This window comes from Mesoplodon mirus (assembly GCF_964341445.2).
Source record: "Mesoplodon mirus genome assembly, chromosome: 20".
NCBI lineage: Eukaryota > Metazoa > Chordata > Mammalia > Artiodactyla > Ziphiidae > Mesoplodon > Mesoplodon mirus.
Genome location: NC_138996.1, coordinates 20,142,135 through 20,167,447, shown reverse-complemented (window position 1 = coordinate 20,167,447; position 25,313 = coordinate 20,142,135). Strand labels below are relative to the sequence as shown.

General features: G+C 39.7%; 1 protein-coding gene across 2 annotated transcripts in view; it reads left to right on the top strand.

Moving 5' to 3' along the window:
• LONRF1 (LON peptidase N-terminal domain and ring finger 1) overlaps positions 1-23,053 on the top strand; it is a 45,574-nt gene extending 22,521 nt beyond the window's left edge. Inside the window, exons 8-12 of one of the 2 annotated variants that reach the window (XM_082608755.1) lie at positions 2,172-2,293; positions 4,716-4,874; positions 4,987-5,149; positions 11,223-11,375; positions 21,687-23,053. In XM_082608755.1, coding sequence (XP_082464881.1) covers positions 2,172-2,293; positions 4,716-4,874; positions 4,987-5,149; positions 11,223-11,375; positions 21,687-21,845 — 756 coding nt within the window. In that variant the 3' untranslated portion in view covers positions 21,846-23,053. Of the gene's footprint in view, positions 1-2,171; positions 2,294-4,715; positions 4,875-4,986; positions 5,150-11,222; positions 11,376-21,686 lie in introns of those variants that run through there. The other variant, XM_082608756.1, reaches the window with a different exon arrangement.
• Positions 23,054-25,313: the final 2,260 nt, after the last annotated feature.

Below are 25,313 nucleotides of genomic sequence, written 5' to 3'. Positions count from 1 at the left end.
TGTTATAGCATAGCAAGCCTATATGTAGTAAAACAGAAAACCACATAAAGAATGTTCAAGTCAGGAAACATAAGATAAAAAAACTTCCTTCTTAAAAGAGTTTGTTATTTCAACTAGTATACTCAATGTTTTCAGGTGAAGTACTCTAAACATGCTCTTTCCTGGTTTTCCAGAGTTTTTAGATACACTCACATATTTATTATGCTTTTTTCAGATTAACATTTAGATACATTGCTTTAGATTTAGAGTTCTCTCACCTGAAAAAATGTCTGAAGTTTTAAGGAAGATAAAATAAGGATATTATTTAAAAACATAACATACTGTTTAAAAATAACTTTATCCTTTGTCCTGACCTGAAGACACCCTGTATAATATAATTGGTAAAGTCTAAATATATATTTACAAGGATAAAATTGACATGCTCTACAGTTTTCTACTTCTCCTACTTGTCATTTCATTTTGCTCATTTTTTCATTTGAATACATTTTAAAGACATGATTTTTGTAGCAGTATACTAGTCCAGTGGTGTAACATTTTCCTATTGTTGGGTATGTAAGTTGTTTTGTTTCAGTATACTGTGGTTTGTGTCTTTTGACACTGTGGTTTGTGTCTTTGACTCTTTCCTTAGGGTAAATTCCTGGGAGGAGAATTACTGGATCAAAGGCCGTATATTTATAAGACTTATTAAAACCAGTTGCCAAATTGCCTAGGTCCCGAGTAATGTACAAAAATAGATTCTTACCAGTACTGTAAGAGAGGCTGTATTTCCCAAATTTAATACGAGTCTTAAATTTTAAAACATCTTAATTTAATAGAAAACGGTAATGAAACTGCTTTTACAGTATGTCATTTGATTAATTTTATAATAAACTCTTCAGTTATGTGTGTACATGTTATCTGCTCAAGAGTATGTCTCTCCAGTCTACAGCCCAATGGTTCTCAAAGTATGTTCCCCTGACCAGCAGCATCTGTATCCCCTGGGAACTTGTTAGAAATACAGATTCTCAGACCCTACCCCAGAGCCACTAAATCAGAAACCCTGGGGTGGGGCTCAGCAATCTGCATTTTAACAAGCCCTGTTCATGCTAAACCTTAAAAACCACTACTATAACCCACTTCCCCACCATTCATATTTCCTACTCTGTACTTCACTGGATAATGACAAAACTTTTTGCTGGATCTACAGAGAAAAAGGTGGCTTCTCTTTATCTTGTGATTGTCTCCCAAGAGTTTTACCTCATTACTTTTATTAAATAAATTGGTATTGGGTTTTTTTTTTTTTTTTTGGTCCAAAATCCTGCACACACACTGACCTGGTCCCTGGCCCTATGCAGTTCTTAGTTTAGTTACAGAGATATAATGTATCCCTGTCCATGTAATATAGTGCAGGGTATGGTAACTGCCTTTTATATGGTAAAGGGTTAAGTAAGGGATTCTTGGGAGACAAAAAAATAATTAAGGAACACTTTATGCAAAAGGTAAAATTGGAGCCAGACCCTGAAGGATAGTCAGATCGCTTTTGGCAGTTGGAAGAGAGAATAACACGAAAATGCATGAGGGTGGCAGTGTTCAGAGTATTAAGGGAGTGGCACAAATGGACCATTTTATACAGAGGGTGGCTCACATAGGAAGAGCAGCCTCTTGATAAGGGGATCATTAGTCATAGTGGGATGACAATGGAAGGAAAATCTGAAAGAAAAATTACCTGGTAACTCTGCCACTGAAATGGGGGACAAAAAAGGAGTAGTTTTGCTTTTCTTAAATAAGGCAAGTAAATGCATCATTCATTCCTTATCTTATTTTTGTTTCTCAATTCAAATGCTAGTTTCAGATACTCATGCACTGTGAGATGGAACTTGGCCTTTGGTGTGGGAGATGGCAGGGCAGCGCTGACTGCTGCTAATAAAGATGTATGATCGTAGCAAGACAAGGGTCTTATATACAGAACTTGGTTCAGGTTGCAAGTATGTGTCTTTAATGCTCTTGAGGTAAGCCTCAGGCAGGTTTACCTGTTTAGCACCATCCATTGTAATGGTCCCCCTCACTAAATTAATTCAGAACTGACTGTATAAATATGTAATAGAGGCTTTACTATGTCAAGTTAAACTGTTTTGCCTGTTTTATACTGTAGGAAAAAAAGCACTGGAATGTAAAATAATATTGTTTTTCAGTATCTAGCAGATAGGAGGTACTGTGTCACACAGCTGTTGGAAGATTTAATAGTGAAGTACCTGCCTGATGAACTGTCTGAGAGAAAAAAAATATATGATGAAGAAACTGCTGAACTCTCACAGTAAGTTTCTTCTCAGAAAAATTAACAATCAAATTACGAACTACTACCCTTTGAAATAGTAAGGAGAGCTTCACAGCAAGCTGGGTTCTGTCTTTAGTTCAACCCAGTGTAGTCAGAGGCATATTTTAAACAAATAGTGGCCAGCTTCCCCTGTCCTTGACAGAAGTTTTTAAAAGTTCATTTGGTAACTTCTAGATGTTCTGTTGGGAGTGACTGACTCAGCTCTCTGCACTGAAGCAGTGTTTTAGGTGGGGGAGGGGTTTCCTCCAGTGACATCAGGCCCTGGAATCAATCGGGAATGGAGAGGGGTGAGGTGGTTGCTGGGAACTGCATCCCTCAGGCATCAATCATGGTGGTGCAGGAGGAAGGTGGAGGATAGATGGCCTGGATTGGCAGGAGGGTTAGCCAATCAGAGGTTTGAAGCGGGTGGGACCTTAAGGCCTGAGACTGAAATTGGAAGGGGTGACTTAGGGGCTAAATTCTCAATTAATGAAGCTATTGACTGTTAGCAGAAATGACTTAGTATCAGCAAGGTGAAAAACCTGGTGGTAACTTTGGGATTCAGTGGTACCACTAGTAAGAGCACATAAAAGCTAATTGGGGCTGGGTAGGTTGGACATGGTTTTGTTGCTCTGTATAGCTTGCTTTCTTCTACCTTTCTTTTTCCTTTCTCTTCCCCTCATGTCTTTTCTCCAGTCTCTTCTTGAGTGTCCAAGTTTCTTTCATGGGTTTCTAATTTCTTAACTCTTTTTTTTTCCCACTTACTTTTAACTGGACACTAAAGAGCAAAATTGTAATTTTTATATGCTGTTTGTTTTTAAAAAATACAGATTAAACATTTTATATCTCTAACTTTCTAAGAAAAAAATAATTGTGCTTGCAGATTTTCTTTTTCAATATCTGTCTACCAAATGTCTTCGTTGGGCTAGTGGCCTTCAACAGAAGAAAGGTTTCTAATCTTTTATTTATAGAAGTTGATATTGATTTGTCTCCTCATGGAACTGATATTTTATTGTGTGATTTTATGATAGAAAATATTCTGATGTGAGGATCATAAGCCTTTTTGACCAACACTGCAAAAAGCTTGGATATAAGAATGCTTCAGATGTATTTTTGAAATACTAAAACATAGTGACAGGACCAGACCCCTCACAGAAGAGTGAAATCCATGGATGACAGAAAGAGTAGTGATGTGAGGGAAGCTGAGTGTGATGGAGAAGCCTCAGGGAATCTTGCTGTGTACTAACAGGGCTATCATTTTAAGGCGTAGCTCATCCCCTGGTACTTACAAGTTTTGCTAATTAAGAGGTATACTGGCTCCCCCCCCCCCCAGTTTTTATGTTCATAAGAGTGCTCAATGATGGTAGAATATAGAGTTTTAAAAGTAGAGGAACTAGGACTGGTATGTTAAATGTGTGTATTAGATATTGCCTTTACTTAAGTAATTTGTGGTCTTTTTGAAGAAAGACTAGAAAATATTAGTGGTGGGGGGGGACCATACTCTGTAACCCAAACGTAATCATCATTGGCATTTTGGCATATATCCATCCCAGTCCCTCCCAATGTATATAAATACATTTTAAACAAAGATGGGATCATTTTAATCCTATCATTTCTGTAACTTCCTTTTCTCATTAATCTGAACATGTAAACATAGTATCATTTTATGGTTACGTCATAATTGATTTTACTGGCCTCTTTTTGCTTCTAAGTTTTGGTTACTATACACAGTACTATGTTGAACATTCTTACAGTACTTGCAGGGAAAAAGTGAGCCTTTTGGTTCAAAGGATATGAACCTTTTTGAAAGCATTTGATGCACACGGCTAGATTCTTCTTCAGCATGGTTGTGCGATTCATGCTGCCAGTTTTCCCACACCCTTGCCAAAGCTGCGCACTGCCTTTATCCTTCACATTTCTTGCCAATCTGGCAATAAGTGTTGTCATTTTAATTATCTGGAAGAAATGTTATCTCATTGAATTACCTGTTTTTGTTAGTATGAAAATATTTTAATGCCTAAAAATTTTGAATGATTTGCTTTTTGTCTTTTGTGGGACCTCACGTTTTCTTATTATCTAAGAGTAAGAATTTACTAACTCTGTCATGTTAGAAATATTTTAAACAGATTTTAATATAAAATAGTAATTATAATCAATTGCTTTGTGATTCATAGATACTTAGCTCTATATGATAACTTTGTATATCAAATTCAAATTTACTTGTAAGAGGATCACCAACAGATTTTTAGGATTAATATTGTATCAATATGAGCTTAAATGAAAAGGATGCTGATTTCTTTTCTTACCAAGAATAAAAATCACCTGATTTTAGAGTGAATTTGCCTATTATTTATTACTGTTGCAAGCTTCACTCATTTTTGTTGTATGTCCTGATATATAATAATGAAACTTTTTTCTTCAGCTTGACCAAGAATGTTCCAATATTTGTTTGCACTATGGCCTACCCCACTGTGCCTTGCCCTCTTCATGTGTTTGAGCCAAGATACAGATTGATGATTCGAAGAAGTATACAGACTGGAACTAAACAGTTTGGGATGTGTGTCAGCGATACACAAAATGGGTATGCTTTTTATGTAAATATTTTTATTGATTCTGGAATTTTCTTTGAATATTGCTGAGAACTTGCATGCTTGTTGCTTGAACTTTGATATTAATTGGAGTTTTTCCTTTAGTTTTGCAGATTATGGTTGTATGTTACAAATTAGAAATGTACATTTCTTGCCTGATGGGAGGTCTGTGGTTGACACAGTTGGAGGAAAGCGGTTTAGGGTTTTAAAAAGAGGGATGAAAGATGGATACTGCACTGCAGACATTGAATATCTGGAAGATGTTAAGGTATTAAAAACTATTCTTTTTCAGCATGCTCTGGTATACTGTGTCCTAGGCATTGTACACGCATAAAGGCTGATAGGATCATTAACCAGTTCTTCCTGTCAGAGACCCTCATCAATACTTACACAGATTAGCTCCAAGTTACCTTTTGCTCATCTTGTTCTTAACCATCCTGAGTTCCAAGAGAACTTGGGAGACCAGCACCTAGATATATTGTTCATTTCTACTGGCTTGACAGCCAGCACAGTGCCTAGAATGTATGTGTGTATTCGCATGGTAATTGCTTAACAATAGCAGTGGATTCAGTTGAACTTCCAATCCATGTAAGTTATGAAACCTGCTAATGCCTACCCTTTTAAACTGAATTTATTAGTAGTCAAAGCTGATGTAATCATCAGTAGATTGAACTTTGACGTAAAGGTAAACACATAAAATCCTTGAAGAATTGTTCTATATTAAGATATGCCTAAGATAACCTAAAACTGAACACAGAACCCAACTGTGTCTAACTTTAGGGCAACACAGATAAAGCACTGTCCGTATAATTGTTGGCGATATCTTACCTGTGGAGGGTTAGTGTGAAAATTTTCTTGGATAGGGTTAATGCTGCCCTTTTGGTATTTCCAGTACCTACTCTACCATCTGCAATTAGTTTAGGTACCAGAAAAATGATTTGTGGTACTGTAAATATCAAATGAAAGGCAACTTTCTTTGGAAGGGCATTAGAAAAACATAGATCTTACACTCTCACTTGTTCATTGATCTGTTTGAGCCCTTCATCTCAGTCAGCACTTATTCAGTGTTGGCATTAGGCATTTCTACAAACAGTGGCTCATTAAATTTTCAAAACGCTATGAGATAGCTAGCAGATGAGGAAAGAATTCAGGAGTATTAGAAAGAATTCAGGAGTATTAATTTGCCAAAGATCCTATAGGTAGTGTAAAAAAATAATTCAAAACCAGCTCTCTGGCTCCAAGGGCTATGTTTTATCATTATATCGTATTGCTTCTCTACTGATAAACTTGATTAATCTGATATTACCTGTCCTATCTTATTATAAAGATGTTATGGGGAAAGTTTGCTTTGTGCAATGAGCCAAAAGTATGAGTTGGAATTTTGAGTTGACTGATAGTCTGTGCCTTACGAATATTTGGTTAATGGAATCATTTGCTAAAAGGTGATGTTCTTTGTAAAATAACCTTATTTTAGTTTTATGTAAATTTACATCTTCATATATTGGATTTGCTGATAAAATTCCTTGAGTATGTGGCTAAACTTATGACTATATATAAATATATGACAGTAAATTAGCATATTGAGAGTATTATCGATTTGATGTTTAGAAAACTGAATTCTCTATGTCATTGTGGTCTTGTCTAATAATTTTTCTTCATCTATATAATGATTTCTTGTTCATTCTGGAAAAGCTTCTCAAATTTTTTATATCAAAGTTGTTTTTTCCCTTGGTGTAGTAATTCTAATTTCTGTGACCTCTGATGACATTTTAAATTCAGTTATCACAATGAAATTCCTTAACTTTAAAAGCCTGCCTTTAAAACTTCTGCCTACTTCTTAGCTCCTTTTTCTAACTCAGACTTTTATTTTTATCATTCCCTGTTTACTAGAGTTCATGGTTTGGTCCCTTGAATTTTGTAAAGGTAGAAAGCAGATACATTTTTTTGGTAATAGTTCTTAACAATTCACAAGTTTATTTTCTGGGATCAAATTTTTTTTATTGAAGTATAGTTGATTTACAGTGTTATTAATTTCTGTTGTACAGCAAAGTGATTCAGTTATACATATGTAGACATTGTTTTTTAATATTCTTTTCCATTATGGGTTTATCATAGGATATTGAGTACAGTTCTGTGCTATACAGTAGGGCCTTGTTGTTTATCCATTCTATATATAAAAGCTTACATCTGCTAACCCCAACTTCCCACTCTATCCCTCTCCCAGCCCCTTCCCCCTTGGCAACCCAACCACCAGTCTGTTATGTCTGTGATTGTGTTTGTTTTGTAGATAGGTTCATTTGTGTCATATTTTAGATTCCACATAAGTGATATCATATGGTCTTTTTCTTTCTGACTCACTTAGTATGATAATCTCTAGTTGCATCTAAGTTGTGGTTATTTCATTCTTTTTTATGGCTGAGTATTATTCCATTGTGTATATGTACCACATCTTCTTTATCCATATTCCTGTCCACGGACATTTGTTTCCATGTCTTGGCTACTGTGAATAGTGTTGCTAAGAACATAGGGGTTGCGTGTATCTTTTCAAATTATGGTGTTCTCTGGATATACGCCCAGGGGTGGGATTGCTGGGTCATATGGTCCTTCTATTTTTAGTTTTCTGAGGAGCCTCCATACTGTTCTCCATATGGCTGCACCAACTTACACTCCCTCCAGCAGTACAGGAGGGCTCCCTTTTCTCCGCATCCTGCCCAGCATTTGTTATCTGTAGACTTTTTAATGGTCTACACGGGCCATTCTGACCTGTGTGAGGTGGCACCTCATTGTAGTTTTGATTTGCATTTCTCTAATAATTAGTGATGCTGAGCAACTTTTCACGTGCCTCTTAGCCATCTGTATTTCTTCTTTGGAGAAATGTCTAATTAGGTCTTCTCCCATTTTGCAGTGGGGTTACTTGTTTTCTTGTTGTTGAGTTGTATGAGCTACTTATATGTTTTGGAAATTAAGCCTGTGTTGGTCACATTGTTTGCAAATATTTTCTCCCATTCTGTAGGTTGTCTTTTTGTTTTGTTTATGGTTTCCTTTGCTGTGCAAAGCCTTACAAGTTTAATTAGGTCCCATCTGTTTATTTTTGCTTTTATTTCTATTGCCTTGGTAAGAAAACATTGGTACAACTTGCGTCAGAGAATGTTTTGCCTATGTTCTCTTCTAGGAGTTTTACAGTGTCATGTCTTATGTTTAAGTCTTTAAGCCATTTTGAGTTTATTTTTGTGCATGGTGTGAGGGTGTGTTCTAACTTCACTTATTTACATGCAGCTCTCCAACTTTCTCAACACCCCTTGCTGAAGAGACTGTTTTTTCCCATTGTGTGTTCTTCCTTTATTGAAGATTAATTGACTGTAGGTGTGTGGGTTTATTTCTGGGCTCTACTCTGTTCCAGTGCCAGTACCACACTGTCTTTATATTATCCCACAGGTCTCTTATATTGCTTTCTTTTTTTTTTTTTCATTTGGCTTCCTGTCTGCTGTTCTGATTGGATAATTTCCATTATTCTATCTTGCAAATCACTTATTCTTTCTTCATTATTCACTCTGCTGTTCATTGCCTTTAGCTCAGCTTTTGTCTCTGCAAATGAGTTTTCTAATTTTTCTTTGTTTCTCTCTTATAGCTTCTAGCTCCTTTTTACAGTAATCTGCATTTCTGTCAATAGCCTTTCTTAATTCCTTCCATATTTTCATTACCTCCTTTCTGAACTCCGTGTCTGTTAGACTGAAGAGGTCAACGTCATTGTACTTTCAGGGGAATTTCTCTTGGTCTTTTAACTGGGAGTGTGGTTCCTCTGCTTCTTAATTATATTTCTCTTACTTTGTGAGTTTAGGAGAAACAATTATCTACTGTGGTCTGGGAGGGCTATATATATGTGGGGCATCCCTGTGTAGCATGTGTGGGTTTAATATACTTGGTGTGAGAGTTGTTATACGCCTGTCACCTCTTTTCTCAGTGTGTGCCAGCTGTTATCCCCTTGATAGGGGTTGTGCAGATGCAGTCACTGGTGCCTGGCCCTGGGAGGGGAGGCGGGAGGTGGCTTGCACCCACTCCTGGAGTCTGGGAGGGAGGCAGTGGCAGTTTACGACAGAGTCTCAAGCACATGCAGGCAGTATCCTGCCCTCTGCGAGCGCACACACAGGAAAAAGGCTACAATGGCAGGTCCCACCCCTCCCCTTGAGCACCCCCCAAACAATGGCACCTGGCCTCTAAGGCGGCCCACGTTTCCTCCTCATACAGTCTCAGTTGCGGTTGCACCAGATTCTAGCTACCACCCCCAGGCTGTTTCCACACAGCCAACCCCAGTCCTCTCGCTGGGTCTGATCTCTGAAGCCCGAGTACCAGCACCCATCCCCGGCTGACGCACATCTCAGGCTGGGGAGCCCACAGTGGCAGCACTGACCATCTGTCCTCTCTCCACTCTGGCTGCCACAAACCAGCTGCTGTGTTCTCCAAGGTTCTGAAGCTTCCTACTGTCCTGGCCAATCTCCCTGCCGGTGAAGGGGCTTCCCAGGGTCTAGGAACCTTTCCTCTTTCCCAGCTCCCTTCCAGGGACATGGGTCCCATCCTGATTCCTTTCTCCTTTTCTTTTTTTTCTGTCTTCTTTTTTTCCTACCTGATGACATGGTGATTTTCTTGCCCTTTCAGCAGTCTCAGGTCTTCTGCCAGTGTTCAGTAGATATTCTGGGAGAATCATTCCACGTGTACTCATTCCACATGTAGATTTTTGATGTATTTGAGGGAGAAGGTGGGCTTCACATCCTACTACTTCACCGTCTTGATCCCAGCCCCACAAGTTTATTTCTTGCTCATATCAAGACCAAGTCCAGAACCAAGTCAAGTCTGGTCAAGTCCAAGACCAGAATTCTGGAATCTATGGCTCTTCTACCTTTCTGTTAAAATTTTTCATGTGGTAAAATAGACATGACATAAAATTTACCATTTTAACCATTTTTACATATGCAGTTCAGTGGCATTAAGCACATTCACATTGTTGTGAAAAAGCAGATGCTTTTTCAACTTTGTTTTTTTCATTTCAAATCCTTTAAAAATAAAAAGTATGTTGTTTTGTCTCTTGTGTGCCATAGTCTTTTTTTATTTTTTATTTTTATTTTTGGCTGCGTTGGGTCTTTGTTGCTGCGCACGGGCTTTCTCTCGTTGCGGCAAGCGGGGGCCACTCTTCACTGTGGTGCACAGGCTTCTCATTGCATTGGCTCCTCTTGCTGCAGAGCACAGGCACACAGGCTTCATTCGTTGCAGCACGCAGGCTCAGTAGTTGTGGCGCACGGGCCTAGTTGCTCTGCAGCATGTGGGATCCTCCCGGAGCAGGGCTCGAACCCATGTCCCCTGCACTGGCAGGCAGACTCCCAACCACTGCACCACAGGGGAAGCCCCTGTGCTATAGTCTTACCTTTTTATACATCAAGATATTTTCAGAGTCCACTGTTGTTTCTTATTGAGTCATTCTTTAAGTAGGAAAGGCTGACTCAGGCCTGGTATTTGTTCAGATGCATTAATGTATGTGAAATATAGTGCTCCCTGGCATGGTGAGTGGGATATGAGTGTTAAAGAAATCAACATGAGATGGATGAGTTAATGTTCCATCTTCCCACCTGTGTTTTATGAGACTAGTCTTCTGGATCTTAAGCTGGAAGGCTGATGCATTTAATTTTATATTTGCAGTTTGATGAACCAGTAGTCCAAAGGGCATACACAGGGGACGGCGGTAGCCACGGCCTTGGGCCTTTACAGCAGCAGCAGTTCATCATTGTATAATGAGTGTATAATGTATTGTCTCTCAAAAGTTCTGGCTTTATATGCTATTTGTTGCAGGGTTTTTTTTGACCCAGTTCCCTGGCAAAAGGTGTAATTATGCTTTTCCTCTGTCCTATTACTGCTTTTGCTACGGCACCTTAAATCTCCCCCAAACTTTCCTTTCACTGTAGCAACCGTATTCCTGTTTTTTTGTTCTACTGCTCTCAAAGGCTTTTGATCCGTACAGACGAACTCCCAGTCCCTGTAGACCTTTATCTGAGAACGAACTCTCCACCGTACCCCTCCCAGTTAGGGGCTGTTAGTTGGGCTCTGCAGTGTTGCACTGCTAACTCAGCGAGGCGAGGTCAGCTATGCTGGGAGGTCAAGGCTTGCTGCCTTCTTAGTCTGGCCCATTGGCACTCTGTGAGGCAGAAATGTATGGTGTTTACTGCATGAGAAGAATACTCTGATCCAGCACTGAAATAGGTATTCCCTATTTTTTTATGGGGTTTTTTTTCCATTTCTATAGGGATGGATGGGAAGATTAGACACAGACACCTTACTGACTGTTGTATTTCTAGGTTGAGAATGAAGATGAGATAGAGAACCTCCGACAGCTTCACGATTTGGTCTACTCTCAAGCCTGCAGCTGGTTTCAGAATTTAAGAGACAGATTTCGAAGCCAAATTCTTCAGCACTTTGGATCAATGCCCGGGAGGGAGGAAAACCTCCAGGTATGATGGCTTTGATATTGTTTCCGAAAGTCTCACTTTTTGTGTAAACCCAAATTGGTAGATTATTTTTTCTGTTATAAATGTATTTATTTATTTATTTTTGGCTGAGTTGGGTCTTTGTTGCTGCACGCGGGCTTTCTCTAGTTGCCAGGAGCAGGGGCTACTCTTTGTTGCGGTGCACGGGCTTCTCATTGCGGTGGCTTCTCATGTTGCGGACACGGGCTCTAGGCGTGCAGGCTTCAGTAGTTGTGGCACGTGGGCTTCAATAGTTGTGGTCACAGGTTCGGTAGTTGTGGTGCACGGGCTTAGTTGCTCTGCAGCCTGTGGGATCTTCCCGGACCAGGGCTTGAACCTGTGTCCCCTGCATTGGCAGGCAGATTCTTAACCACTGCACCACCAGGGAAGTCCCGAAATTGGTAGGTTTTTAAGTTTCTTCATCTTTAGTTCTGCACATCTCCTTTGTCCCATCTTTAGATTCATGACCATATTCTCTAGCACAGGGGTATGCACTGCATCTTATATAGGAAGAGGATGGAAATAGTGTCAGCTGAGATGCGTATAGGAGCAAGTGCACAAGGAGAAAGCCCCCAGCTGAGGATTTTCCAGAAGGGAGGGATAAGGAGTTAAAAATGGGACATGGGAGATAGGATCAAGATGGCAGAGGAGTAGGACATGGAGCTTACCTTCTCCCACAAACACATCACAATTACATCTACATGTGGAACGATTATCACAGAACATCTACTGAATGCTGGCAGAAGACCTCAGACTTCCAAAAGGGCAAGAAAATCTACACCTAACTGGGTAGGACAAAAGAAAAAAAGAGAAAGGAATTGGGATGGGACCTGCGCCCCTGGGAGGGAACTCTGAAAGAGGAAAGGCTTCTGGACACTGGGAAGTCCCCTCACTGGTGGGGAGATCAGCTGGGACAGAGGGAGAGCTTCAGAGACACGGAGAAGAGCACAACAACCAGTTTGCGGAGGGCAAAGCAGAGACAGACCTGCACAGATGGTCGGTGCCACCAAGCACTCACCAACCTGAGACACTTGTCCGCTGGGGCAGGAGGGGGCTGGGTGCTGAGGCTCAAGCTTAGAGGTCAGACCCTGGGGAGAGGGCTGTGGTTGGCTGTGTGGAGACAGCCTGAGGGGGCTAGGGTGTAGGGCCCCACGACTGAGGGAATATGGGAAGAAACCTCAGACTGCCAGAGAGGCAAGGTGCCATTGTTGGGGGGGGGTACAAGGAGAGGTTCAGGACTGCCGTAGGAGCTTCCTTCTCTGAGCACGCACTCTCAGGCAACAGGGCACTGCCTACCTGAGCTCCAGGGGCGGGTGCAGACCACTGCTGCTGCTGAGGGTCCCACAGCCACGTGCCAACTGCTGCCCCCTCCTCCCTGGCAGTGTGCATAAGCCACGCACCTGCACACCCCGATCCAGGGGACAACGGCCAGCACACGCTGAGGAAAGGGGCAACAGGCATCCAAACCAAGAACAGCCCTCATGCCAAAAAATTATTAAACCCACACAAGCTACGTAGGGATGCTCCCGCATATAAATAGCCCTCCAAGACTACAGTACATAATTGTTTCTCCTAAACTGACAGAATAAGAGAAATACAAGTAAAATGAAGACACAGACCACTCCCAGTTAAAAGACCAAGAGAATTCCCCTGAAGGAACAATGAAACAGACCTCTTCAGCCTAATAATAGATACCGAGTTCAAAAAGGGAGGTAATGAAAATACTGAAGGAATTAAGAAAGGCTATCGACAGAAATGCAGATTACTGTTAAAAGAAGCTAGAAGGAAGAGCCAAGAAAAATTAGAAAATTCATTTGCAGAGATGAAAGCTGAGCTAAAGGCAGTGATAGCAGAATGAATAATGAAGAAAGAATAAGTGATCTGCAATATAGACTAATGGAAATTACCCAATCAAAACAGCAGACAGGAAGCCAAATGAAAAAAACAAAAAAGGAAGCAATGTAAGAGACCTGTGGGATAATATAAAGCTGGCCAATCTATGCATAGTAGGGATTCCAGAGGGGGAAGAAAGAGAAAAAGGGATTGAAAATGTATTTGAAGAAATTATGGCTGAAAACTTCCCAAACCTAAAGAAGGAAACATATCCAGCTACAGGAAGCACAGAGGGGGCGTCCCAAACAAGAGGAACCCAAACAGACCCACACCAAGACATACTATAATTAAAATGGCATAAGTTAAAGAGAGGCTTCTAAAGGCAGCAAGAGAAAAACAGAGTTAATTACAAGGCAACTCCTATAATTCTATCAGCTGATTTCTCTACAGAAACATTGCAGGCCAGAAGGGAGTGGCAAGATATATTCAGAGTCCTGAAAGGGGAAAACCTGCAACCTGGGGTTCTCTACCCAGCAAGATTATCAGTTAGGATAGAAGGAGAGATAAAGAATTTCTCAGACGAGCAAAAACTAAAAGAATACAGCAATACTAAACTTATCTTAAAAAAGTATTGAAAGGTCTTCTCTAAATAAAAAAGCAGCAAGAAGATATAGGAAGGAGGAAATCACAATTGGAAAGTAAATGAACTAGCCAGTATACACATCAAAAAGAAAATAAAAAACCCCTATTTGTGAAAGCAACAATAAACACAAGGAATAGCAAAAGGATAAACATTAAGATGTAAAAAAGGACATCAAAACCATAAAATGTAGAGAAGGAAAGTAAGAAAATGTAGATTCTTTAAGAATGTGTTTGAGCCTACATGACTATCAGTCTAAAGCAAGCACATATAGGAAGGGGTTAACATACTTGAAAAACAGGGCAACCACAAATCAAAAGCATACAATAGATTCACAAAACCCAAAAAGAGAACACAAGCATAAAATAAAAGGAAATCATCAAGCCACAAAAAGAAAAAAAAAAGGATAAAAGAAACAAAGAACCAACTGGAAAGCAAGGTTTAAAATGGCAATAAATACACATGTATCAATAATTACCTTAAATGTCAATAGACTGAATGTTCCGATCAAAAGATAGTTTCAGATTGGATTAAAAAACAAGAGTCTATAATATGCTGCCTACAAGAGAGCCACCTTAGGGCAAAGGACACACATAGACTGAAAGTGAGGGGATGGAAAAAAAGGTATTTCATACAAACGGAAATGACAAGAAAGCAGCAGTTGCAATACTCATATCAGACAAAATAGACTTGGACACTATATAATGATAAAAGGATCAATATACGAGGAGGATTATGCGCTCATCAACATATATGCACCTAAGTACATAAAGCAAATACTAACAGATAAAGGGAGAAATTGATGGGAATACAATAATAGTAGGAGACTTTTAACACCCCACTCACAATAAATGGACACATCTTCTAGACAGAAAAGAAGGCAGAGAGATCCTAAATGATACAACAGTGAGACTTAATTGATATTTCAGGACATTATATCCAAAAAAAACCCAGAATACACATTCTTTTCAAGTGCACATACTAGAGCACAAAACTAACCTCAAAAAATTTAAGAGTATAGAAATTATTTCAAGCATTTTCTCTGACCACAACAGCATGAAACTAGAAATCAACCACAGGAAAAGAAATGAGAAACAATTACATGGAGACTACTAAAAAAACCATTGGGTCAACGAGGAAATCAAAAATTAAATTAAAAAATACCTTGAGACAAACAACAATGAAAACACAGCCATACAAAATCTATGGGATGCAGCAAAAGCAGTTCTTAGAACAAAGTTCATAGCAATACAGGCCTTCCTCAAAAAACAAGAAAAATCTCAAATAAACAACCTAACCTATCACCTAAAAGAATTAGAAGAACAAAACCTAAAGCCAGCAGAAGGAAGGAAATAATAAAGATCAAGGAGGAAACAGAGGTTAAAAAATATAGAAAAAAATCAATAAAACCAATAGCTGGTTCTTTGAAAGGATAAACAAGATTTTCAAACCTCTGGCCAGGCTCACCGAGAAAAGAGAACCCAAATAAAATAAGAAATGAAAAAGAAATCTCAACCAATATGCCAACAACTTTGACAAATTTGACAACCTAGATGAAATGGACAAGTTTCTACATACAACCCACCAAAACTGAATCAAGAAGAAATAGATAATTTGAACAGACTGATCACCAGAAGTGAAATAGAATCTGTAATTTTAAAAAAAAAGAAAAAGAAACTCCATACAAAGAAAAGTCCAGGGCCAGATGGCTTCACAGGTGAATTCTACCAAACATCCAAAGAAGAACTTATACCAATTCTCAAACTCTTCCAAAGACTGAGGAGCGGGGAACATTCCCAAGGACATTCTGTGAAGCCACTGTCACCCTGGTACCAAACCAGATAAAGACACCACCAAAAAAAAAAAAAAAATTACAGGCCAATATCTTTGATGAATATAGATGCAAAAATTCTCAACAAAATATTAGCGAACTGAATCCAGCAACACATAAAAAAGATCATACACCACAACCAAGGGGGAGTCATCCCAAGTTCACAAGGATGGTTCAACATATGCAAATCAATCAATGTGATACACCACATCAAGAAAAAACAAAAACCACATGATCATCTCAATAGATGCAGAAAAGCATTTGACAGTATTCACCATCCATTCATGATAAAAACTCTTACCAAAGTGGGTATAGAGGGAATATATCTCCATATAATAAAAGCTATTTATGACAAACTCACAGCCAGTATAATACTAAATGGTGAAAAGCTGAAAGCCTTCCTGCTAAAATCTGGAACAAGGATGCCTGCTCTCACCTCTTCTATTCAACATAGTATTGGAAGTCCTAACCACAGCAATCAGACAAGAAATAAAAGGTATCCAAATTGGAAAGGAAGAGGTAAAATAGTCAGTATATGCAGATGGCATGATACTCTATATAAAAAACCCTAAAGGCTCCACACAAAAGTTACCATATCTAATAAATGATTTCAGCACAGTAGCAGGATACAAGATTAACATACAGAACGCGGTTACATTTCTTTACACTAACAATGAAATATCAGAAAGAGAATGTAAAAATCAATACCTTTTAAAATTGCACCAAAAAATAAAATAAAGGACTAAAGAGAATTTAAAGAAATGGAAAGATATCCCATACTCTTGGATTGGAAGGATTAATATTGTTAAAATGGCAATGTTACCTAAAGCAATCTACAGATTTAATGTGATCCCTATCAAATCACCCATGAAATTTTTCACAGAACTAGAACAAATAATCCAAAAATTTATATAGAACCATAAAAGACTCAGAATTGCCAGAGCAATCCTGAAGAAAAAAAACAAAGCAGGAGGCATAACTCTCCCAGACTTTAGACAATACAACAAAGCTACAGTCATCAAAACAGTGTGGTATTGGTACAGAAATAGACATACAGATCAATGGAACAGAATAAAGAAATAAACCCATACATCTACAGTCAATTCATCTGCAATAAAGGAGGCAAAAATATAAAATGGGAAAAAAATGGTCTCTTCAGCAAGGGGTGCTGGGAAAGTTGTACAGCTGTGTGTAAATCAGTGAAGTTACAACACACCCTCACAGCATGCACAAAAGTAAACTGAAAATGGCTTAAAGACTTAAGACGACACCATAAAACTAGAAGAGCATAGGCAAAACATTCCCTAACACAATTTGTACCAGTGTTTTCTTAGGTCAGCCTCCCAAGGCAATAGAAACAAAAGCAAAAATAAACAGATGGGACCTAATCAAACTTACAAACCTTTGCACAGCAAAGGAAACCATAAACAAAACGAAAAGACAAACTACAGAATTAGAGAAAATATTTGCAAGTGACGTGACTGACACAGGCTAATTTCCAAAATATGTAAGCAGCTCATACAACTCAACAACAAAAAAACAAACAACCCAATCAAAAAATGGGCAGAAGACCTAAATAGACATTTCTCCAAAGAAGAAATACAAATGACCAATAGGCACATGAAAAGATGTTCAACATAGCTAACAGAAAAATGCAAATCAAAACTACAATGGGGTACTACCTCACACAGGTCAGAATGGCCACTATTATAAAGGCCACAGGGCTCTGCTCTGCCAGTGGTTAAGAATCTGCCTTCTAATGCAGGGGACACAGGTTCGATCCCTTGTAGGGATCCCACATGCCACGGGGCAACTAAGCCCATGTGCTCTAGAGCCCGCGCCCCACAACTAGAGAGCCTGCGTGCTGCAACTGCTGAGCCTGTGCACCACAAGTACTGAACCCGCACACCATAACTAGAGAGAAGCCCACGCGCCACAATGAAAGATCCCACATGCCTCAACTAAGACCCCATGCAGCCAAATAAATAATGTTGTTTTTTTTTAAAAAAGGCCCCAAATAACAAATGCTAGAGAGGGTGTGGAGAAAAGGGAACTCTCCTATACTGAAGGTGGGAATGTAAGTTGGTGCAGCCACTATGGAAAACAGTATGGAGGTTCCTCAAAAAGCTAAAAGTAGAGTTGCCGTGTGATCCAGCAATCCCACTCCTGGGCACATATCCAGACAAAACTTTAATTCAAAAAGATACATACATCCCTATGTCCATAGCAGCACTGTTCACAATAGCACATGTCACAAGAATGGAAACAACCTAAATGTCCATCGATAGAAGAATGGATAAAGAAGGTGTGGTACATATATATACAATGGAATACTACTCAGCCAGGACAAAATAATGCTATTTGCAGCAACATGAATGCAACTAGAGATTATCATACTAAATGAAGTAAATCAGAAAGAGTAAGATAAATACTATATGATATCACTTATATGTGGAATCTAAAATACGGCACAAATGAACCTATCATGAACCTGAACCTATCTACAAAACAGAAATGGACTAGCAGACATAGAGAACAGACTCATTGTTGCCAAGGGGGAGGTGGGGAGGGAGAGGGATGGACTGGGAGTTTGGGGTTGGTATATGCAAACTGTTACATTTAGAATTGATAAACAACAAGGTCCTAATATATAGCACAGGGAACTATATCCAATCTCCTGAGATTAACCATAATGGAAAAGAATATAAAAAAAGAATGTATATATGTGTGTAATTGAGTCACTTTGCTTTACAGCAGAAATTAACACATTGTAAATCAACTATACTTCAATTAAAAAATAAAAATGAAAAATAAAAGGGGACATGGTACCGTCTAGTAAATTATGCCTATGAGACAGCTACGTCTTTGAGCCTCTTAGCTTTGCTGTTATCCTTTGAGAGTTGAGAGATGTATCATTTTCTATACTTTTAAAAAATCTTGTCACCTCTTCTGTTATCCCCAGCTTTTTACCCTGCCACTTTAATTCATTTTTATCTCTTCACGTTTTATACTTCACTCCTCCTGAAACTATCGTTCTTATGGTCTTGATCTGGAATTTAGGGTTCACATTTAAGTTGAATCTAATTAGCATACAGCAGGTGCCTTCTGGTCAGGCAGAGCACCGCAAGAGGCTAAAGAAACGTTCCTGTCCTGGAGACCCACCAAAGCATTAGGCATAAGCATTGTCGAATTGAGTTGGATACAATGTTCGTGATCAGATGGGAATAGATTACATAAAGGAATGGCTGTAAATGAATATCAGATGGACAGAGAATTGATCCCCCTGTGATGGACACTGTCTCTCATTCCAGTTTTCAAAGGTCAGCCTACATCTGTCTGAATCTCAACTGAATCCTTCACCTGAACTCAAAATTTCAACATCACATCATCTCCAAATTGCGTTCTCATTCTGTGTCCAGCATAATATCAGTTGCCACATGTTTGTTTTATCCTGGCTACCTGCATCTGATTGAACTTGATAGAAACAGCTTTTGATGAGCACGGAATTGAATAAGTACATTTTAAATGTTAACAAACCAACTTGTAGAAAATTTCAACATTACTTTCCAGTCACCTCCACCGCCCTCACTTTTATTACACAGTCCTCTTCCACTGCTTTCAGCTAGTCATATTGTATGAGTCAGGATTCAGTCAGGAAAACAAAAGCAGCCACTCTATATATCCCAGGAGTGAAGGGTTTATTGTCGGAATTAAAGTTGACACCCCCATCGGGAGAGCTGGAGGAGGGAGGATCAGATCAGGCCATCGTCAGCAGAGCTCAGGGACTCTCTTCCTGACACAGTGGAGCACGGGCTCAGGACTGGAGGGGAAGCTATTGTCATCCTTAGGAATCCCAGGGCAGTCCCCACCAGTGTCTCAGTTTGCAGTAGTGGAGCAGCTGGTTTTCAAGAATGCTCTGGAAAGCTTCTGCAAATCTCACATCTGCCCACACTTGGCAACAGCCTCCAGAGAACAATGGCTTCCTCTCCCAACTTCCAAATCTTGAAAGAGTGCCTCTCATTGGTCATGTTTAACCTGGAACCACCTCCCCACATGGGGGGGCGGATCCTGGGAAATGTAGTTTCTGATGTACGGAAGGTGGCAGTGATGCTGAGTTGACAACAGGCAGGACACAGATAAGTCCAGTTTGATTCTAGGAGGAGCTTATTGATGTCACCTCATGTCACAGCTCCTTTTGTCATTCTGAAACTTCATGTTTTAGGTTCAGTAAAAAGCAATTCAGTGTGTAGTAAAGGTGGCTTAAACATTCTTGTATATAAATTCCTAATTCGTTCCATAGCCAGTAGTCAGCCCTTGCAACATCAGATGAAGTTCTTTGCTGGAGATATGTTTATTTCTCAAATGAAACTGGAAGCTGAGACTTTTCTTATATCCTTCCTAGGATTCCACAATTCTTTGAAGACATTTAAAGATATCAATTAACTTGTCTTAATATTTTATTTATTTATTTATTTTTGGCCATGCTGCGTGGCATGCAGGATCTTAGTTACCCGACCAGGGATCGAACCCATGGCCCCTGCATTGGAAGTGCAGAGCCTTAACCACTGGACCACCAGGGAAGTCCCTTAGTGTTTTAAATATATATTTTAAGAAAGCAGTTCTCAACTGGGGACAGTTTTGCCCCTGTGGGACATTTGGCAATATCTGAGGACGACTTTGACCATCAGAACTGGGGGAGGAGCTACTGGCAGCTAGTAGACAGGGGTCAGAGATGTGCTAAACATGCTACAGTGCACAGGACAGTCCCCGTAACACAGAATGTCCAGCCCCAGAAGCCAGTAGCCTGAGATTCAGATACCCTGTTTTGGTCGGTGAAGAGGAAGGAATGCTGGCTGGGAGGCAGGTCTGGATTATGAGAATCTTGGCTCTGCCACGTATGAGCTGAGATATCTTGGACAATTTGCATTATATTTAAGCTTCAGGTTCCCCATTTTATATGGGCATAATAGTGACTGAAAAAGGATTTGAGATAGCCATTCTGACAGGTGTGAGATGATAGCTCACTGTGGTTTTGATTTGCATTTCCCTGATGATTAGTGATGTTGCCATATCACCTCATACCTGTAAAAATGGATACTGTCAAGAGGACAAGAATAACAAGTATTAGTGAGGATGTGGAGAGAAAAGGAAATACTCGTGCGCTGTTGGTGGGAATGTAAATTGGTGCAGCCACTGTGGAAAACAGTATGGAGGTTCCTCAAAAAAATTAAAAATTGTACTATCATGAGATCCAGAAACGCCACTCCTTAGTATATATCCAAGGAAAATGAAAACACTAATTTGAAAAGATACGTGCACCCCAGTGTTCATAGCAGCATTATTTACAATTGCTAAGATATGGAAACAACCTAAGCCCATCAACAGAAGAATGAATAAAGATGTGGTGTGTGTGTGTGTGTGTGTGTATCTACAATGGAATGCTACTCAGCCATAAAAAAGAATGAAATTTTGCCATTTGTGACAACATGGATGGACCTGGAGATTATCCTACTAAGTGAAATAAGTCAGAAAGACAAATACTGTATGTTTTCACTTCTATGTGGAGTATAAAAAATAAAACAAATGAACAAACATAACAAAACTGAAACAGACTCACAGATACAGAAAACAAATTGTGGTTACCAGAGGGAAGTGGAGGAGGAGGAGGGGTAAAGGAGATTAAGAGGTACAAACTACTAGGTATAAAATAGGTAAGTTACAAGGATGGAAAGTGCAGCACAGGGAGCATAGTCAACATTTTATAATAACTTTATATGGAGGATAATCTATAAAAATACTAAATCACTATGTTGCCCACCTGAAACTAACAGTATTGTAAGTCAACGATACTTCAATTAAACATTTTTTAAGTTAGAAAAAGAATCTGACACCATAAAATGCTCAATACAGATTAGCTTGCTGGTGGCTTTTTACTGCTGTAATTATATAAATATTTGTTTTATTAACAGTATACAATGTGGATTCTTTCTAGGCCGTCCCTAATGGACCCGCCTGGTGTTGGTGGCTTCTTGCCGTCCTTCCCGTCGACCCCCGCTATCAGCTGTCGGTTTTATCAATGAAGTCTTTGAAAGAACGGCTGACAAAGATACAGCATATACTGACTTATTTTTCTAGAGACCAATCGAAGTAACCAACTGCTTGGACCTTCCTCTGAACTTACCCTAATCTGGCTGTGGTGACGGCCGGGTTGTCCGCTGCCTTTGCCCACCCAGTGCTGCTTTGAGAAATGTCATGAAACTGTTTCTTGTTTTCTTTTCCTTCAACCTCCTGAATCCTGTGGTTCTGCAAACAAATACCTTCAACTAGGATTCAGACCACTAAGAACTTGCACAGAAGAACACACACTAACTGTGTGTTAAACCTCTGCATTGTGATGAAGTTGCACTATGTACCATACTCTAAATGAGACTGTGCGTGTGGGTGCGTGTGTGCGTGTGCGTGTGTGTGTGCGCGTGCGTGTGTGTGTGTGTGCGTGTGCGCGCGTGCGTGCGCGCCCGTGTGGGTAGTATGGGTGCATTTTCTCTGGCTTTAAAATTTTAAAAGAAAAAAAAAAGCCATAGAGAGCAGAACTTGCCGAGGGTCATTTATTGCCCAAGTTTACAACGTAGCGATACAAGTTTTTGCAAATTGAATTTGCCTCAGATTTCTCTGTCCTGATGCTTAATTTGCACAAGTATGTAAGCTATGGTATTGAGTTTCACTCTTTGTCGGAAATACCGCTCTTGCTGAGCTGTCTTGACCATTGACTAGGACACAGTTTCTTATCTATGTAAATACTTGCATCCCAATAGCCAACAGGCATCGGATGCAGAACCTAGAGCCAGTTTTCAGGAACAATTGCAAACCTGACTTGGTACTGTGCATCTATTCATAAAACACTTAAAACTGTGAAAATATGGTTTACACTTAACTGTACATAAAGGTAAATGGAGAACTCAGTTCAGTACCAGTTAGTTTGTACATTTTAGGGGGGCTTTTCACATTAACTGCCCATCTATGTAATTTATAGTTTGACATGATATGTTTGTTTAAAAAAATTACATAGTATAAACCCATTAAGGATCTAAGGGAAGAGAAGAAGCTTAATGTAGAACTAAGCTTTTAAAGTATGTTGGGTTTTTTTTTTTAATTCTCGTCTTGGTGCAAATGTTAGTTATGCCTTATTCATATCACAGTTAGATCACCATGCTGTGACATGGTCTGTATTCATGCTGCCCTAGATACTTTTGTAATTATTTGTTGCAGACTTGTGACTGTCCCTCTTAACTTTCTTTTATGTAAGTAATTTGTAAAAGTTTCTTAAAAATTTTGCTTTTGCTTATTTAATTTTGAATAAAAGCTAAATTCATAATATTTTTTCTTCTTAATGATTAGGTTAATGTCAAAAAAAGATCAGCGGAGGAATCAAACTACATAGAGAACAGATGAGTTTTGCCTACTGTTTTGTGCTGTAAGATGTAAGCTATAGCTTTCAAAAAAAATTTTTTTTTTTTGGTCATCTTTTGACCGAACAATCAAGTGTCTTAAGGAAAGTTTAGGCCTAGAACCATCCTCTAAAGCAGGGGTCCCCCAACCCCCAGACTGGTACCAGTCTGTGGCCTGTTAGGGACAGGGCGGCACAGCAGGAGGTGAGCTGCAGGCGAGCAAAGCTGCATCTGCCCCTCCCCGTCACTCGCGTTACCGCCTGAACTACCCCCCACCCCACCCCGGTCCGTGGAAAAAGTGTCATCCACGAAACTGGTCCCTGGAGCCCAAAAGTTTGGGACCGCTGCTCTAAGGCACATTTTTCAACCTCTGAAAAATCCATGTCCCTTTTAGGATAAAGATAAGGCTCTTAGTTACCCCCACTGGGGACACCTCTTGGCTAAACAGCCTTGATTCTTTCAGTCCCTGATTTCCCAGCTAGGATTTTTCAAATATAAATAAATCATCTTTTAATATTGAATGTTTTAATTAAAAAGGCAGAAATGACTGCCTAGATAGAGAGCCACCCTTTGCCCGCACAATTATGCTAGTCATGAATCGTGAATAGTTCTACAGAAAATGTCTAAAGAATGGGCCATTCCCCAAAAGTACCTTATCAATAGTTCCTGCAGTGTTAGATTGAACGTTCTTGTAATAAAAAACTATCAAATGCCTGTTAAATATCTTAAATAGTGTCTGGGTGGTATAAATGAAGAGTTTACGTATACAGTTCTGTATAGTTCTCAAAGTATGTATCAGACCGCAGTAGGAGTTACCTGGTGCTGAATCTACATCCGTGGTATGTACTTGCGTGTGTCCACACATACACACGCACAAAGCAGCATTAAATGGTCTCTCTATATATACACACACATACTAATGGAAATTCATGGGTTTTATTTATCATTTGACCCTAGTTTTGTGGTAAATGATCTCTGATAGTTACTCTGTCTATAGATTTTTTTTTTTAATCTCTGGAAATCTTTTTCCTACTCCACTTTCCATTCAGATTATCAGAAAAAGAAGGGGGGGGGATCTGACTTTTTTTTTCCCTTATCACTTTAAGTGACTAAGTTCTGTCATGAATTCCGTATTGCAAGCCAAGGTAGCTGGTTGTTGAGTTGATCTTCTTTTCTTATACACCTGTCTCTATATGTCCAGTTCTTCCTGTTCCTCGAGGTCAACTTGAATGCCTTCACTCAGCTAAAACCCTGAATCCATAGCACTTTCCTTGTACTTTGCTTACAGCACTTATGGGGGATATTTGAATTAAATACATAAACCCTCTCCTGAGTATCAAGACCAGTGTCTAGCAGTTTAGACAGATTTAATCTCCAAGACACAGGCTGACCACTGAACAGAGTTGAAATAAATGCCAGTTAAGAAGGGAAGTTGAATAAAGATGGTTAGACTGAGCAAATACCTCGTCTTAGCTTCCTCCCCAAGTTCAAAACAATGAAAGTAAAGAAAATGAAATCTAATGGCATTGCAAAACCAAAGTCAATGCTTTTTGAGGAATTTTGATATGGAAACGGAATCTAATATAGAAGACCAGAGGAGAGCATAGCTTTACAGAAATGGAGGACTGCAGCGGAGCCCCAGACTGGTAGAGGGTCTTGGAAAACTTGGGTAGATTCCTTGGGGAGGCTGTATTTGACACAGCTGGATCGTTTGGCCTCTCCCCACTTGGCCAGGGCAGCAGGCAGCGACAGCAGCTGTTCTCAGGCCAAAGCACCAAATGAGGGCGTTGGGCCAGAGAAGACCATGAAACCTTTATTAGCCACATGGGATGGAGGGCCCTCGTGCACAGACAGCAGGCTGCTGACTTGGCTCGCACGGCGTGCGTTCCAGCGTTCCCCACAGTCAGCAGAGGCAGGCCACCCACAACCACACCAGCACCCACAGGAAGGAACAGAGCTCCCACATGACAAAGATGAGGAGACAGTCAACCCCTACAAATCTGAGGAAGAACATTCGAAACAATACAACAAATCCAGTGCCCTTCGATTCGGGGACGTGCAATTCTAAACATTATCTGGAGATCTAAAAAATGTTCCTCAGACAGTCCCTGGCACCACGGAATCATTCAATAAGTTTTTGGAGTCAATGAATGAATCATAAACATAAACTAAGC